The sequence below is a fragment of the Lentinula edodes genome (assembly GCF_021015755.1).
Source record: "Lentinula edodes strain Le(Bin) 0899 ss11 chromosome Unknown C8R40scaffold_38, whole genome shotgun sequence".
In the NCBI taxonomy this organism is placed as follows: Eukaryota; Fungi; Basidiomycota; class Agaricomycetes; order Agaricales; family Omphalotaceae; genus Lentinula; species Lentinula edodes.
Window position 1 is genome coordinate 365790 of NW_025764344.1, and position 15982 is coordinate 381771.

The 15982-nt window shown below is 46.0% G+C and overlaps 6 protein-coding genes across 6 annotated transcripts; 4 read left to right on the forward strand and 2 right to left on the reverse strand.

The window, feature by feature from the left end:
- Positions 1-1979: 1979 nt before the first annotated feature.
- Positions 1980-3547, reverse strand: C8R40DRAFT_1055077 (TATA box binding protein associated factor-domain-containing protein; the record flags this gene model as incomplete). The annotated part of the gene is made up of 3 exons (XM_046224977.1): positions 1980-2546; positions 2604-3392; positions 3443-3547. Coding segments are annotated over 3 exons (1461 nt in total), but the record flags the coding sequence as incomplete, so codon positions are not given.
- Positions 3548-4522: 975 nt separating this feature from the next.
- Positions 4523-6332, reverse strand: C8R40DRAFT_1162753 (uncharacterized protein; the record flags this gene model as incomplete). The annotated part of the gene is made up of 8 exons (XM_046230278.1): positions 4523-4831; positions 4878-4928; positions 4993-5071; positions 5174-5313; positions 5453-5850; positions 5919-5987; positions 6046-6251; positions 6301-6332. The coding sequence occupies 8 exons, from the start codon at positions 6330-6332 to the stop codon at positions 4523-4525; spliced, it is 1284 nt and encodes a 427-aa protein (XP_046082428.1).
- Positions 6333-8279: 1947 nt separating this feature from the next.
- On the forward strand, positions 8280-10021 carry C8R40DRAFT_1274184 (uncharacterized protein; the record flags this gene model as incomplete). The annotated part of the gene is made up of 3 exons (XM_046234101.1): positions 8280-8522; positions 8598-9224; positions 9285-10021. The coding sequence occupies exons 1-3, from the start codon at positions 8363-8365 to the stop codon at positions 10019-10021; spliced, it is 1524 nt and encodes a 507-aa protein (XP_046082429.1). The 5' UTR covers positions 8280-8362.
- A 705-nt stretch (positions 10022-10726) lies between these two features.
- Positions 10727-11922, forward strand: C8R40DRAFT_1122705 (uncharacterized protein). Its single transcript, XM_046228867.1, has 3 exons — positions 10727-10889; positions 10963-11497; positions 11558-11922. The coding sequence occupies exons 1-3, from the start codon at positions 10755-10757 to the stop codon at positions 11743-11745; spliced, it is 858 nt and encodes a 285-aa protein (XP_046082430.1). The 5' UTR covers positions 10727-10754; the 3' UTR covers positions 11746-11922.
- A 51-nt stretch (positions 11923-11973) lies between these two features.
- C8R40DRAFT_1162747 (P-loop containing nucleoside triphosphate hydrolase protein) lies at positions 11974-13418 on the forward strand (the record flags this gene model as incomplete). Its single annotated transcript, XM_046230277.1, has 6 exons — positions 11974-12251; positions 12340-12462; positions 12633-12811; positions 12887-13116; positions 13282-13322; positions 13400-13418. 6 exons carry the CDS (start codon positions 11974-11976, stop codon positions 13416-13418), a joined length of 870 nt encoding a protein of 289 aa, XP_046082431.1.
- Positions 13419-15225: 1807 nt separating this feature from the next.
- C8R40DRAFT_1054908 (ectomycorrhiza-regulated protein) lies at positions 15226-15750 on the forward strand (the record flags this gene model as incomplete). Its single annotated transcript, XM_046224960.1, has 1 exon — positions 15226-15750. The coding sequence occupies one exon, from the start codon at positions 15226-15228 to the stop codon at positions 15748-15750; it is 525 nt and encodes a 174-aa protein (XP_046082432.1).
- Between the last annotated feature and the right edge of the window lie 232 nt (positions 15751-15982).

The window sequence follows — 15982 nt, forward strand, 5'->3', positions numbered from 1 at the left end:
AGTGGTGTAAAGACATTTTGGTATGCTTTTCAACCCAGTTTTAGTATGCCGACTAGTCCACATGTCAGTATTACATGGCTTTGATTTAGGTGATTTCCTCCAAGTGCACTTTCGGAGAGTGGAATCTGCTGGATATTGAGTGAAACATGATGGACAGCAAAAAATGCGGATAAGTTCAGGGTCTAGTTGAGTGTGTTTGTAAACAGTGCGGATATCCTTTGGTATATTAACCATAGGAGTTGCAGTGGCAAGTCTGTGACCTGAAGTCTGGAGGGAAATATATATGAGAGTCACAATTGTTGTGATAATGAAATGGAGACATCTCAAAACTGTGTTGACTGTTTTCCTGCTAACACCAGCACAGAGACTGAGCCAAGCAGCCAGAAGCCAACACATTTCAAATACAGGTTCTATAACTGGAGATTGAAGAGGTCAGAATTCACAAACAAGGAAGTATTATAGTACTCAGTCGCCTGCACTGAGGTCAAAGATTTGTGGGGTTTGAGAAGTAATCTCAATCTCCTCTAATAATTGAGCACCACCAGTTTCCATAGATCTCTCTCTTGAATCTGAGGTGGAAGGATTGGCTCCTTGCTCCTTGGACTCCTTGGACTCTTTATCCTTTCTAATGTGCTCAATCCGGGTTTGTGGACTGACTCTTCGACCTGGAACACGGATTCCATGTGTGTTTTCACAGGTAAGGTTGGAGCAGTTACTACAAGTACATATCACCTTTGGCCTTGGTGGCATTGTTGAGTCTACTCGCAATGTGCCAACACTTCTTGTTAATGTTGATGAGCTGAAGGAAGGGCAAAAAAGTAGTTTATCGATTTGTCCTAAGCTTATCTATTTATCTAACTCCGGATCAATTGGATCACTGTGGTTAATGATAGTGCACAGATCATGAGGTGCCCACCAAGGTGTCAACTGAGGTGCCATTAAGGCACCTCGGATCAAGGTGCCCTTCAGTTTGCCCGCGGTGGAAGGTAGTTGAAGCGCTCCAGAATGCCCTCCTGAAACGACAAACCACCTTCAGGTCGATTGAAGACAATATCATTGACGATCAAGAGGACGCTGAAAGACAGATTGAACATAACACTTTGCAAGACTGCATGTTTAGAGTAGTGCTTCTTGTTCTGAGCTTTCAGAGCCCTCTCTGCAATGCGTTTATTCACCAATTTGCGGAATTTGGGACAACAGTACATTGCAATATGTACAGCTCCACGAACGACCAAGAAGACCGCAATAAGATAGAGGCGAATGGTAAGAAGGAAGAGAGAAATGATGGCAGAGAAATAGTTGACGGTCTTTGCTTGGGCCTTCAGCATTTTCTTGATTTCGTCGCTGACAGTTACGGGCAAAGCATCAAAATTTAAAGAGTAAAATGCTTCGAGAGTAAGCCCATAGAGAGCAACGGCGCATCGAATGAAGGAGAAAAACCACATTCCGTGTAGTATTAGTGGTTGTGTCAGGGTTATGTCCCAGTCAATAAACAGTCACAGCCAGGATTATTCATGAAGGCCCCCAGAATCTCCTGCAGAACCCACCCGGCCTGACGCCCTAATTAGCGCTATGATTTTGCCATGATTGACGCTATTTCGGACCAGGATCGTCACGTGAAATCGAAAAATTTTCCAAAATTTTTTTCCATTTTTTTCCGGTGCTTAAATTTTTTTTTGGTTTGGTGCTGGTGCGCCGACTCCTGCCGACTCAAATGACGCTATAAACGGACAAGGACTAAGGATTTTGACTGAAAATGACGCTATTTTAGGACCAGGAAATCGTCAAAATCGGGCCCAAAATGACGCTATTTCGGGTGAGGTTCTGCAGGAGATTCTGGGGGCCTATTCATGATCAATTGATCACGCCAACACAAAATTCGGCACATGTCGGCACCGCGGCATCAAATAGAATCGGACAGGAACTACGAGAGGCAAGCTACTCCTGAGTTACGAGTATGTACATACATTGTCAGAGGATCAACCCACCATCACTGGCAGGTCATCATTTGGATTTTCTCCTAATATTGCTTTTGCCCATGCCGCATCTCCCACTACCTTTTGAGCGAAGAACTCGCCCAGGACTTCGTGCAATCGCGTCAATACCTGAAGGTCAGCTTCGTTGTTCAAATTCAAAGAGTCCGTCATCTCCGAATCAGACGGTGGATGCAGGACGCGCAGGGCGTCCAAGACTGCCTTCGTTAAAGCCTCATCCTCAACCCAATCACCCATCTCATGGCCTTGAACTTCACTCCCCACCACTTTGGCTCCCCCGCTATCAACCAAGCCTTTCCGTACAGCTTCCTTGCCGACGCCAATTAACCCTCGAATAGCACCTTCCCGAGTCCCTCTACTCTTTCCGGGGGAGATCATAGCAAGAAGTAACGTCTTCATTATTCGTGGAGAAAGTGATGGATACGTCGTGGAATGTTTGGTAAGGAGGCCGGAAAGTGTTTGCGAAGATATCGTTCGCAGTTGCGTTGAATGCGTACGTGGAAGGGATGAATGCAGAAGAGTCGAGAGAAGAGGAGGAAGTAATTGGTGAAGCTATGAAGGCGGATGGAGAATTAGAGTAGAATATGTGATATTAAAAGTAGCACCTACGTATGGTTCGACGAATAAAGTATTATTATCCAGTATGGAACCGACAACTTCCATCAATACTTCCAATACTTTACCATCCGCTTCTGTTTGACCACCCTCTTTTAGAGCCCCGACGACGCCTTCTCCAACCCAGCGAATCAGATAGGGCAACAAGGCTTGTAGCCCTGCATCGCTTCGTAGACTAGCGAGAGCTGCCGTGCGTTTTGCGAAGTCGGATGAAGGTGGCAGCAGAGATGAGGTAAGGCGGGTGTAATAGAGCTGTAGTTCTCGAGAAAGGACTTGTTTGACGAGGTGTTGCTGGGTCTGTTGCTGCTGCTGTGCTGGCTTCTTCGCATTGTTTGCAATTCCAGTACCATTTATCATCGACAACGGAGGTGCCGACGGGGCAGCGACCACTCCATTTGTTTTTGGTGTCTCTGTAGAATTGATGTCGACATCTCTCGGGACTGGAGGTGGATTCTCTGGTATAAGAGGTTGCACACCCTCCACCGCCAGCCAATGCGCGGTCCAACTAACGCCCTTTGGCATGACTATTTTCTCTTCCCTCAGAACTCTATCGAAATCGATCTCTTCATCCTCCACAAAGTAGACTGTTCCTGCATTTGCTGATCCTGACGACGCGACATTAGTCGAGGAATGTCCATAGGTAGGAGCTGCGCGTCTGAATGTCGGCGGATTGTGTGGTGTATGTCCATACAAAGGTTCAATGTTGAGAACCCGAAGAGCCTGTTCGATATCAGACGTAGTCATAGTCGTTCTACGACCATGGCGCATAAATTTTGCGGCTTCCTGAGGCTCAATTAGCAGAGAAACTCCGTAATAAATCAGTTTCCACGGACCTCGACAACCTGATGAATCCTGTATTCGACATCGCTGGCCAAAGCAATCGCTATGGCGTCCGAGATGTTGATGTTCAACAATTCCGCCACATCCTGCAGTGCGCGTTAATGGATGAGAATACGATCCAGTAATGTTCACACTTTTATTGAATCAGCTTTGTAGACGCCTGTATGATGGGGTTGAGTTGAACGAACTTTTGGAGGCTTCGTCGCCATTGGAGGTATGGTGAAATGGTGGGTCGGCTTAGTTCGGTCCGTCGAGATTGATCTCTAGCGCTTAACCGAGCGTCACGGCTGACCCCCGTCGCAGAAAAGAGCGGGAAAGACGGTCCCAGCCTATGTATTACTAGAACCCTAGACCTAAAGCAGTCACCTCTATAGGTTGTTGGTGTACGTGAAACCTAGTTAGATTTCTCGTGCTAACACTAGAAGATATTTTCACTAATTCTTTCATCAGACTGAGAGAGTGAAAGTACTGAACAATCCTCTCTATGCGACCTGACCTGTACAGTTACTCGTAATACCATCTCCATACCGTTGAATTTACATATGTACAAGCAGATACAAGCGCTCGGCTGCTTTGTTGAATGGACTCGGATGACTTGTTTATTCCGACAACCTCACCTTGATGTATGAGACAAAAATATCAAACCTCCTCAATATGAAGCGTCGAAATTTAAGGAGCAATGCCTCTTTTCTCTATGCTTTGTGACTCTAGATTTTGGCCGGATGGGATGGGATGAATTGAAAGCAGTCTGCTTTCGCTGATCTCTAGACGCATCAGACCATGTACACTGCCGCAGCCTTGTCTTACCTACTACGTGAAGGAGAGGTACAAATGCCAAGATCATCTCATGGGCAGTTTCCAGACTCGACACGAAGGGGAATTCAAGAGAAAAATATGAGGCTGGACCGGACGTATTATCTACTCGTGATTAGTCCGGCAAAAATTGTTAGGTGCATAATCATAATACGGTTTGATTAATGTAAGCATAGATGTACAGTACATACAACATTATCGGTACCTCATACGTGGAGAGGCCGGGTGCAAGAGCAAATAGCGATAAGGAGATATGACGTTTAGGCGTATTGCAACTGCGAAAGAGCGGCTTTGAGTGAGTCCTCCACGGTGGTAGTCCAACACCACTTCCACTCATCAATCATAACATCAGATAACTCATGAAGCTTTTGTACGACGGCCGTTGCGTCCGCATGCACGAAGTCAAATCCATCGTAGTGCAAAGTAAAATAGCGACCATTAGCCATAGCCTTCGCACTTGCGTCTTGTGTCCATGGTCGTCGAAACTTATCGTAAACTTTGAGAGCTTGCTGAACTGTATTCAGTGTCGTTCTCGGATCACCCAATAGCTCAGCCAGGAAATATGCATCCTATAACCAATGAGTAAAGGGACAAATGTCATAATAAGGAACAGACCTCGATGGCTTGTCCTGCTCCAGTTCCCTGATGTGGACTGCAGCTGTGCGCCTAGCCAAATTAAAGTAGAATATCAGGAATGAAATGATCCTATGATCTTGAAGAAACTACAAACTGCATCTCCTATGAGAACCGCGCGCCCTGATGTAAAGGTAGGCAGGTCAACTACCGTATGTATCGCCCACTTAGTGGGTCTACGAACGTACTACAAACGAACCTTGAGTCTTTAATGGAGAATCGCAAACAGAAGTCTGACCTTGAGCCAGCGTTGAACTTCGGGTTCCCAACTTTCAAACTGAGCGATTTCGAAAAGCTCTGATTCTTCAACTCCCCTACTCCAAGGTCCGTGAAAGGGCATACCCTGCAACTCTGGTCGGAAATGAAAAAGAGCAAGGTTCACTTCTTTTCCTTTTGAGACTGGATAGACAACCATATGCTGATTTTATCGAGTCGTAAACACCACAGTCCGAGCCGAGATATGGAAAAATACACCAACCACGTCTGTTCCAACGTACTATCAGTGAAAGATAGTTAGCAAGATGATGCTCTCCTACGCAAAATGGAATCGAGCGTACCATAGTTGGCGTCATCGGAAGGGTCAATAATCCCTGGTCACAATCTTCTTTTAATCTCTCCACGGGTATAAGGGCACGATAAGCAATCGATCCTGCCCAGGACACATGGTCTTTACAAGTTAGCGTCTTCTGCTCATCTGTAGGTTGTCCACTTTCACGAGCTATCTCAGTCTGGTCTTGAAGAAGACAATTTCGGACGGCTGACTTGATCCCATCTGCGCCTACCAAGACGTCGCAAGTAGCATATGTGCCGTCTTCAAACAAAAGACGAATAGGATACCCGAGTCGGCCTTGGGAATAAGACTTCAATCGTTTGGAATGATGAATTCGACAAGATGGAGGTAAATGTTGAACAAGGACTTCTTGAAATTGTGCCCGATGAAAAGTCAACAGCGGTCCTTTGCGGGAAAAACGTTAGTATAAATGAAGTGAAAACCGACAATAACTTCGATCGGCGGCGGCTCACCGCGACTGAACATGTTTCCAAACGTGAACCCACTCGGTTGATCGCTCTTTCTAAAGGAAAAACTTTGCACTATAATCGATCACAGAAGTCAGTACTCAAAGCCAAAACGGTGGAAGAGGGGACGGACCTGGACTACTCGAAGGGGAGCCCGAAGTAATCTTTGCCATATCCTCACCCAATCCAAGTGCACAAAGTACGTTCCACGCTCGAGGCCAAACCCCGATACCAGCACCGAACGGAGAGAATTTGTCTGTGGACTCATAGATATTGACAGAAACGTCCGGGTATCTAGCTAAAGCACATGCATGAGCAAGGCCAGCGATTCCTCCTCCACTGTGAAGGAAGTTGGGCTCGAAATGCAATCTTAATGAAGGAGACACACCATATAGCAACCCTGAGCTTTACGACTCCCATTGAGGCGCAAGTGAAGATCCAGAAAGTCCTCAACATCCAAAGCCTATGAAGCAAACGATACTTTAGATTCTTTGGTGGATCCACCTCAGTCAGAGGTTATAATCAAGAAGGATTACATCAAGATCGTGGCGTTGAGATTCAACTCGGAAATGGAATCGGGTTGGTTCCTTCAAGGACCAGTAAATCTGGATGTAGAAAATATACAGAGCACAGCAAAGCATGAAAAATTCCGATTCGATAGCATTCACAGCAAACTGTATCCGAACTTAGGTAGCATAAAAGCCGCGGATTATGTGCCTTGTGGTGAACGTGCATAGAAGACTTCTGCTAGGCCAATCCTTTGTGGTGTACGGGCAGAAGCAAAATGGCTTCTGAGAGAACACATTTGTCATCCGCAGAAGACAGACGTACATTTGGAAAGCTTATAGTTTTGTATGAGTCAACGAGAAAGAGCTGATGACTACTGGTATCATGGCTCACTTTTGACTGGGCCCTTCCAGCCCTGGTTATGTTATTGAGCAACGATCACCAACAACTTCAACAGTATCCAGAATGCACGAACAGAATCAAAGACGAGAATAAGACGAGAAGACCATCTGTCCGCGGCATGCTGACCCTTTTGGAAGGTAGGAGAGCTTTCAGAACTAAATTCTCCTTCCATGGCGCAGGGCTCAGGTAAAGGGGAGTATAGAATATAGTTTTTACTTGGGCCAAACCGCTCTTGTTAGGATGACGATCCAAAACGCTGTCAAAGAGAAAATCGCCGGAAAGAGAGCCTCCGAATATCAAAAGCATCTGATACATCCCATATCAGGAGATCTGAAGTCTGGTTTCAAGCCCTCCAGAGAACGAGGCGAGAAATAGTCGGACGATATGAAATGGTTAAGACCTGCATGTTGGTTGCCTGGTGGTATGGTTCGTATTCGAGATGAACTAAAGGCTAGCGGGAAAGGAGTTTGATTATTTGCGCTGCATCGCAGAATTAGTTCTGAGATAGAAGAAATTTGTATACGCCTTCGTGACTGTAAAAGTATCCGGTCAGCTACACTAAGTAACACTCAGGATTCAAAGCTTCCGAAAGAAGATTGTCATTATCATCACGACCCGAACACGACGAGCTCGTCGCCGGTAGTAATCATCACATTTATATATCTGCGCATTCCTCAGATGGCCGACTACTAACTAGAATGTAAATACACTCAGATATGAACAAGAACGCCACTAAGTATCCGAGTCTGCAAATCTCAAAGTCCATACTACACTACTTATAGCTACCATAGTACGTCCGATTGCTGCTAGCAGTCCACAAAGTAGTTTCAAAATCTAATGACAGAATCCTGTTCTACTTTCGCTCTGGGTATTACTATCCGGAAAGCCTTCAAGCTTCTCGTGAAGTACACGAATATTAAATAAGTAGGAGAGCGACGCATGGTAGGGTAGTACTTGAATCATTCCTTAGTTCAAATTGAAGGGAGTTTATAGACAAATGTATCCCCGAGCACCTTGAGAGCTATTTAGACTACCATTTTCAGAGGGACCCTCATTAGAACTAGCTTTAGTAACCAGCTTTGACCATGGAATCAGGAAATGTCCTGGTTGACGAAATTTCCCACAATGATTCTATGTAGATATGATATTGTATGCCCTGGCCTGGCCCAATTCATGTATATGTACCGGAGTGTACCGGTCGGCGGTAACATACAAAGTATTTTCAACGACGTCAGTCCATTTTCCAGTGGCGTCTTGCGTTTTGTGATTCGGAAATACTATATAGTTTCCGTATAGTATGTAGGCTTTCGGGTGTCTTTCAAGTCATTTGTCTCTGTAGGCTGCAGAGGCCGGATACTCTATTGCGGAGAGAAAAAAGAAACGCTCGTTTGTGCCGAACTCAATGACGTCTTGATCACAGTCAGTAAATCATAACTGTAATACTATTAGTAACATGAGGTCTCTTCCACCAGAACCGTCAACATAACGCACGAGGTGAAGCAAATTTTCTTGGTCTGAATACCAGGTCAACAACTTTCGATATGCATACACGGTACATATCTCACATGGATGGCCCTCCTCACGACTTAAACGTCGACAATATTTGGATCACCCTCGTCCGAGAGACGAGACATGTTTGTCGGGAGTCTGCCAATGCAGCTTCCGACCCGGAAGTCTCGAGTATTTACTATGGTCCTGCAGGTCCCGTTACATTTTGCTATTTTTTGGGGGGAATCAAGTTGAATTGACAACGAATTTTATGTATTGAATATATAGGGTTTTCTGTCTTTTCCCGCCTCGTATCAACTTTTACCGACCTTGGTCCTCCGCTCGACCGAGTTGGTCGAGCAAACTTACAGGAAAACCTGCAGCAGATTCGACAAAATTGTCTGTCGAGCATTGTCCGATCATCGTCGGTCTCTGTTCAAAATTGGCGACCAAGATCCCCTGGAAAAACTTCTTTCCTCGAAACCCCAGTGGGAATTGCGACTGAAGTTCTTTTAGATATACTTGAACAAGATACGGCTTCGAGCCCGTATAAACAAGAAGATATCACATCTTGCACCGAGGCCCTGCGACGAGCTTTGAACGTACAGGGTCAAGAACCAGCCGATGATGACAATGATGACGGGTGTGAAGTTTTATATGGCCAAGCTGGTTTGCTCTATGCTCTGCTAAGGTTGAGGAGTAGCATTGTCAGAGCAAATTTAGAGGCGCCGATTAGATCTACTCTGGGCTCGCTCACGAGTGACTCCTCCATTGCTAATGTTGTCCGTTCTATCATTATTCGAGGGCGTTTCGGGGCCTCCCACTATGCGTCTAATGTGTCCAGTAGGTCAGCTGCTCCCGCCTTAATGTGGTCATGGCACCATAAGCGATATCTAGGTGCAGCGCATGGTGTTGGTAAGTGACAATAATTGAAGGCATCAAAATAAAAGTTGACTTTCTGCTAAAACAATGCAGCGGGTATTCTCCACGTTCTACTCATGTGCCCCGTGGACATGATAGAACCATATATTTCTGATATTTTGAAAACGATCGAGTGGCTGACTACTTATCAAGACGACGATGGGAACTGGCCGACGAGCTTGAAGCAAAGGTATACTCAACCGAATGACCTCGTTCAGTACGTTCTGATTCCGCATATATATTATAAGTGTTCGTCTACAGTCTTCTTGCGTTGTAGATGGTGCCACGGAGCATCGGGTATGCTCATCCTCTTCGCTACCCTCATCCGGCGCGCGGTTGCGCATCCCGAGGTATTTCTTCTATCCATATCTTTCCTGTCCAGCCTCGCTACGGCGATCCAGCGAGGCGCAAGCCTTGTATATCAAAAAGGATTATTATGCAAAGGCGTAGGGCTTTGCCACGGTGTAGCTGGAAGCGTTTATGCTTTGCTGGCCGCCTCAGATGCTATGGGGCTGTGGAAACACTACGAGCACTCCAAGGTGCATTTTCTTCGGGCTATCCATCTCGCGCACCTTGCCACGTCATACAGTCAGCTTACTTTGGCAGGAGAAATGACTTCTCCGGACAAACCTTGGAGTCTGTATGGAGGTGTAGCGGGGATGTGTTGCGCATGGGCGGAGGTCTATGACAGACTCGGGACTACAGGAAGGAATCTTGACCGGCTGGAGTTTTCTTGGTGTAGATTGAGAAGTGGAATGCCAGGGTTTGATGATATCACTGAAAAAGAGTGATGGATGAACCACTGATGTTCAATGGCGAGGCTACTATAGGTAGATCACCGGAAAGATACATACGCACTGCAGTATACCCCCTTGATAGCATAAAAGCCACATTTGGACTCCTGGTCAAAAGAGAAAAATTCGAAGAACCTTTAAGTAGTTGTTTTTCTACCCGTGTGAGGACAGCCCAGTCAAGTTTGTCAGTACAGCCCGTCCAGTCACTCGAGATTCGAGAGATAGTTCATCCGACTTCGTCATTGTCATCCATGACATAATGTACGATCTTGGTAATCAATATCAATGCCGGGGCTATGTAGAACCGAGCACTCTCTAGCACTCCAGGAAAAATACCAAAGTACAGGCCCCCTTTGGTTTGTTGCCGCTACTTACCTCAAATTTTCGATGGGAATCGCTCTACTTCAGTGCTTGGACTTACCTACTTGTTCAAAAATCGGTCTCGAGCCCTCTCCAACCCTTGGCAGACTCGGTTCTGGAACAGGAATGGAGCAGGAAAGGGGATTGATAATTTTAAAATGCGGAGAGCATTATACTTGAGAGAAGCGCGTTAGCTTACAGATCGTGGTAGATCAGGAGCGTAGTTGAGGTAGAAAGGGAATGCTGAAAAAGAAAAGGCACAAGAAAGAGTCAATAAAGACGTGAACTTCAAGGTCGAAAAAGAAGACTGCTGCTTTCCTAAGCGCCCGTGTAAATCTCAGCGCTTCCTAACTTTCTTGTTCTCCTTCCCATGCTTTCTATCTCCTCGCGTTCAGCCCTTTCTCGATCACCAACATTCTTCTCCACTTGGCGCCGTCTGTCTTCAACGCAACCAACATTTTCTCCCTCTCATGACACTCTTCCTCCTCAAACCACCCGTCCCCTGGTCCGTTCTTCTTTCTTAGTTTCTCTTTTTCCCTAATAAATTAATTCCTACTCATCCTCACACCCAAGAATAGGACCTCTCTATAGGTCAAATACCCTTCACTTCTATCTCCGACCTCCGCGTAAACGATTCGCACCCACCCATAAACCTTCTTCCGAGATTCGATTTGGGGTTACTGCCGTCTCCTTCTGGATACATATATTACCACACCCCATCGGGACGTCCATCCATCTGCTCTGAGCTGCGTTTTAGGACCATAGACGAGGAGAATGGTGAAACTCGGGATTGGATAATGCCCAACAAAATCCCTTGGTCTCTTCCCCTCTACCGAATCGTCAAAAACCCTGTCCTCTCACCTCTAAGAGACCTTCTAGTCCAGGACGGGATCCTCACGTCGACGTTCATCGAGCATTGCAATCGTGTGTTACCAGAAGACTTTGCCACGGTCGCTCCGAATCGTGTGATATATGGTCTCCGACAATCTTTTCCCATACATGTGTGTCGGAATAAGACTACGCTGTGGATTGTTGGGGAGGAGAAGGTTTTAGATCTAAATATTGGGTCAGCGTGGTTAGGGTATCCTCATACGAGGCAGAAGAATCATAGAGGTACGTTTTTTCCTTCCATCTCCTCTTCAGAATCTTTTGCCAATTCTATTGCTCTTCCAGGTACCGCAATGGCGGAACTTGATTATCTCAGCGGCCGGGGATACATCCTACGAGTAGTAAAGGAACCACCCCTAGCTTCTCCGCATAATCAAAGAAGCATACAAGTAGGACGATACAGAGGACTTCAGTGTTATAGTCTTACGGCTCCGGATTATCTTCCTGTTTTAGAGGAATTGGTCGGGCGGTAGATGTTCCTTATAGCTCGAAGATCAATGTTGTCACCTATCATGAACAGCTATAGACACTAATTACGCGCGAAAATTTCAGACGTTGTACATTATATATGTTGTTTAGGGACTCGAATTGCTCGAGAATCTGGCGTGCGCACGAGCGCTTATTAAGAATATAGGCGCCTATGCAGTCCGGTCCGCACAACTGGTTCCTTCCTCATATCCCTCTTGTCATTGAGTTTCCAAATGTCGTCGGAACCCGCTGTTGAAATTTCCAGCCTCACATTTAGCCACAGCCCTCCTGGCGGTCAACCCAACGATGCTGTCGTCGCTCTCCGCGATGTCAATTTCACTCTACCCACTGGATCCCGTACTCTCCTCATCGGAGGCAACGGTGCCGGGAAGAGCACTCTACTGTACATTTTGGCTGGGAAAAGGATGATCCAACAAGGAATAGTCAATGTCTTTGGGAAAGATGTGTTTAAGGACTTTCCTCCAAATTTGGTTTATCTGGGAACGGAATGGTATGTTAGTTTCTACACGATGTTATGAGACGGATTGAATGGATGATTGGCTTGTATTTACTTGGACATTGACGATATTCATTGATAGGGCAATGAACGCTGGCGTCCGCAGAGATATTGTCGTTTCTGATTTCCTCAATAGTGTCGGTGGATATAGGCATAAAGAGCGTAGAGATCACCTGTTGGATATCTTGGACATTGATCTGGATTGGTGCGTTTTCTCCACAACTCCTGTTCAATTTCTTTCTAATGTCCTCTCGATCCTTTGTAATCTGGTTCCAATTCTCTTAACTCTGAATCTCAATCTACTCCCATCCATCGATACCGCTCATTCCTTCCTTCACGCCCTCACTTACTTTTCTCCACTCTTTCACCCTCCAGGCACATGCACGCCATTTCAGATGGCGAACGCCGCCGCGTCCAACTCTGTATGGGTCTCATGGGCGAATGGGACTTACTCCTCCTAGATGAAGTCACTGTGGATTTAGATGTCCTAGTACGAGACGGGCTGCTGAATTTTCTGAAAGATGAAACTGTTAATAGAGGTGCTACTGTCGTCTGTGAGTTGTTGCTGTGGGATTCGCTGTTGGATTCGAATGATACTCACAACCTATCTCTCTTTCTGTCTCACTTAGACGCTACACACATATTTGACGGCCTTAACGATTTTCCTACGCACATTGCACATATGCGTGACGGGTCGTTCGTGCTTAATCCAACACCTTGGCCTCTTAATCCCTCATCGGATAATGCGGGCTCGACACTTCACGCAATTGCTTTACAATGGCTCTCTAGCGATCGAGCTCTGAGGATCCAAGAGGAGAAAGAAGGGAAGAGGGCAAAGACTAGAGGTCCGAGGACGAATGTGAGTTGTTTTTTTGTTTCGGGGTTCATAGATACCGCTCTCCGCTCGCCATTGTCATCTCATGTTTATACATACATCATGAATCTCACTCTACACATGTACTGTCCCGTCTTTTCACTCCTGCGTACTAACTGGTTATACCTTTTTCTTTTTGTCACGGGGTAGGCCGCACCGGACGATGTTAACAGGGAGTCGTTCTATAAAAAGTATGTGCCATCTTGACATATCCACCCGATGAATGAATGGACGGTCTTATTTCCTTAACTTTCCTTTTTTCTGCCAGGTACGACTATAGTCATTGAAGACTACATAGAGACCACATAGACGCTCTCAAGGACTTCGAGGTGTCTTTCCTGGGAATCAGTCACCCAAACCCGTATACCTAGAAATTGTTCGAATTCCCAGTCTTTCTCACGTCTCACATTGGGAACACTATATCCTCTCATCATCATCATCGTATCCATTCCTCTCCACCTCGATACAACCTGTACGCAATACATCCACAAATTCATCTGTACACCTAGTTTTCAACAACTTGCGCTTTCTTGTAGCTACCATCAACGACTCATTTTGGAGTCAGCATCTGGATCAACTCCCGATGTCTTCGACGTGTTTTCAACTGTTATTGACTTGCTTTTCAACTGTATTATTCACCCAGTGCACGTTTATCAGTTTATCCAGTGTACAACGAAGTAACGTATCAGAATTACAAAAGAGTCAAACTGAGAAACATTACAACAAGTTAAACACCTGGGACGCCTTTACTGTAACAACGATTGGTGTATGGATAGTAGGAAGTTCTCTCCCTGATGATCCCGACTTCGAAAATAGCATGCATTCATCCAATTGATCATGATCTTCCAAGGATTTTGACCTCGAGTTAAGGAGGAGGACTAAGCGAAGGTGGAGGTGCAGAAAAAGGAATCGTAGGAGCAAGAAAGGTGTTTTCAAAAGAAAGGCCAACAAAGTGGTGTTTTAAGAGGACTCTGGACCATTGCGTCCGGTGAAGTGAGCTACTTACTCTTACTTATTCATTCCGGAATCCGGACAATGTTATTGGCATTGACCTCGCTACTCACTTGTGCTTGCGCATATCGGACATTGCGATTTCTGCTTGTGCGAAATCGATCGGGCAGCGGATTTTAGAATCAAATTAGCTGAGATTTCAGTTGTACATTAAACGTTGTACTTCGGGAGGCAAGGTTACATTGTACCGGATGGCTGAGTTGTCCTTCAAACTGACATCATACATTACAAAGGTATCATCAAGTACAAGGACAAGTTGAAGTGCACCGGTATTTTGTGTGAGAAGGCAGTGCAAATTCAAGAGGGCGGCATTTCTCACGACTTATAGCCTTGGACTTTGAATAATGAATGCGCTCAGCTGCGGTGTACATACTGCTTCGCTTTCAAGTTTCAATCCGACATTAACTCTCCGTCAGCCTCTGTTCCGTCAAGGCACTCAACAATCCCGTTGAATTCTCATCAAACGGAGCAACGAGCTCGGAAGTTTAGACATTGGAACTTGTTAGTGATCATGGTAATCAAGTCCTTCGTCCTAGGAATGTGCAGAGAACTTTCCAGTGACTGGGATGTTAGTAAGTATTCGCATTCGTCGTATCCACACAAAAAATCTCGCAGAAAGCTCATTTTTTTATCAATCACCTTAGATCAGGAAGTACTACTTGATTTGGGTTGACTGTTATATGGATGAATCCTGAGGTCGTTCTTTCGTATTTGCTGCCTTGCATGTATGTTCGTAGGTGGGGCCATGGGCTCCAATCTTCCCCGCACAAAAATCTGCACCGACGTTTGGCAGTGCATAGCTTTGTGGCAGTGTTTTAAATTTCGTCGGGTATCGGCATTCTCTTTCCCATTCGGCAATGCTTGGGCTCTGCAAGCAGCTTTGTATAAAGGAAAGAGTTGGTATGACTCTTGGTTTCTACAGCAAATTGTGGCATACCTGCCCTCTCGATTCGACTCATTTCCCCGGATTTCCATCACAAAAACGTGTTGATGTATCATCCAACATACAATCATTACGCTACCGAAAGTGGTAGTACTAATACCAACCCAGCGGCTATCTACCAACATCCCATCTCGCATCAAATGTCTTCTCCCGGATACTCGACTGTTCATGCGGGGCGCTCCAACTACGGTCCAGGACCAACCAGGACTGCGCCTACGATTACGTCTCATGCCCCCCCGTTGCGTTCAGCTTCTACCAGGAGATATTCTCCGGATGCCCTCCTTGGTCCAGACGCACCCACACAACCTCGGAATTACGTTACGCCGTCTGCTACCTCTCGCAAAGAGATCCCCTCGTATTTCATAAAACAACAACGCCGGCTTTCCCCACCTCAGGCCACTGGGATGTCTGAAGACGAGGACGATGAACTCACGGAGGAGCCGCCAGCGGAGAATGCCACTGATCAGGAAAAAATCGACTACAAACGACGACAGAATACTCTTGCTGCCCGACGTAGCAGGAGGCGCAAACTGATGTACACTCAGCAGTTGGAGGCTACTGTCGAAAATCTGACAAGGGAAAAGGATGTGTGGCGTACTCGAGCGTTGACGCTTAGGCAACTCTTGAGGAGTCATAATATACCTTGTCCTGAGTTCAAGGAGTAGAGGACATCCTTTCTCTATCTCTGCCTCTTCCGTTGATCCTATCGCTCTCGCCTATGGTTCATTACTCCTCGCGTACATCTCGCCACACTCCCTGTATCGAGTGTTGCCCTGACTTTGGGTGTTATGTAAACAGCCGACGTATTCTCCAGAACATCTCTACTGCTCACCCGAGTCTGAAAATTCGTTTCGGGCAACCTTTGCAGTGACTCAACTGTGCTCGAAGGACCTCCAA

Coding starts and splice junctions, on each gene's coding strand:
- C8R40DRAFT_1122705 (XM_046228867.1), top strand. CDS start 10,755: ATGCTTTCTATCTCCTCGCGTTCAGCCCTTTCTCGATCACCAACATTC. Junction 10,890..10,962: donor CTCAAACCACCCGTCCCCTG/GTCCGTTCTTCT, acceptor ACCCAAGAATAG/GACCTCTCTATAGGTCAAAT. Junction 11,498..11,557: donor GAGGCAGAAGAATCATAGAG/GTACGTTTTTTC, acceptor TTGCTCTTCCAG/GTACCGCAATGGCGGAACTT.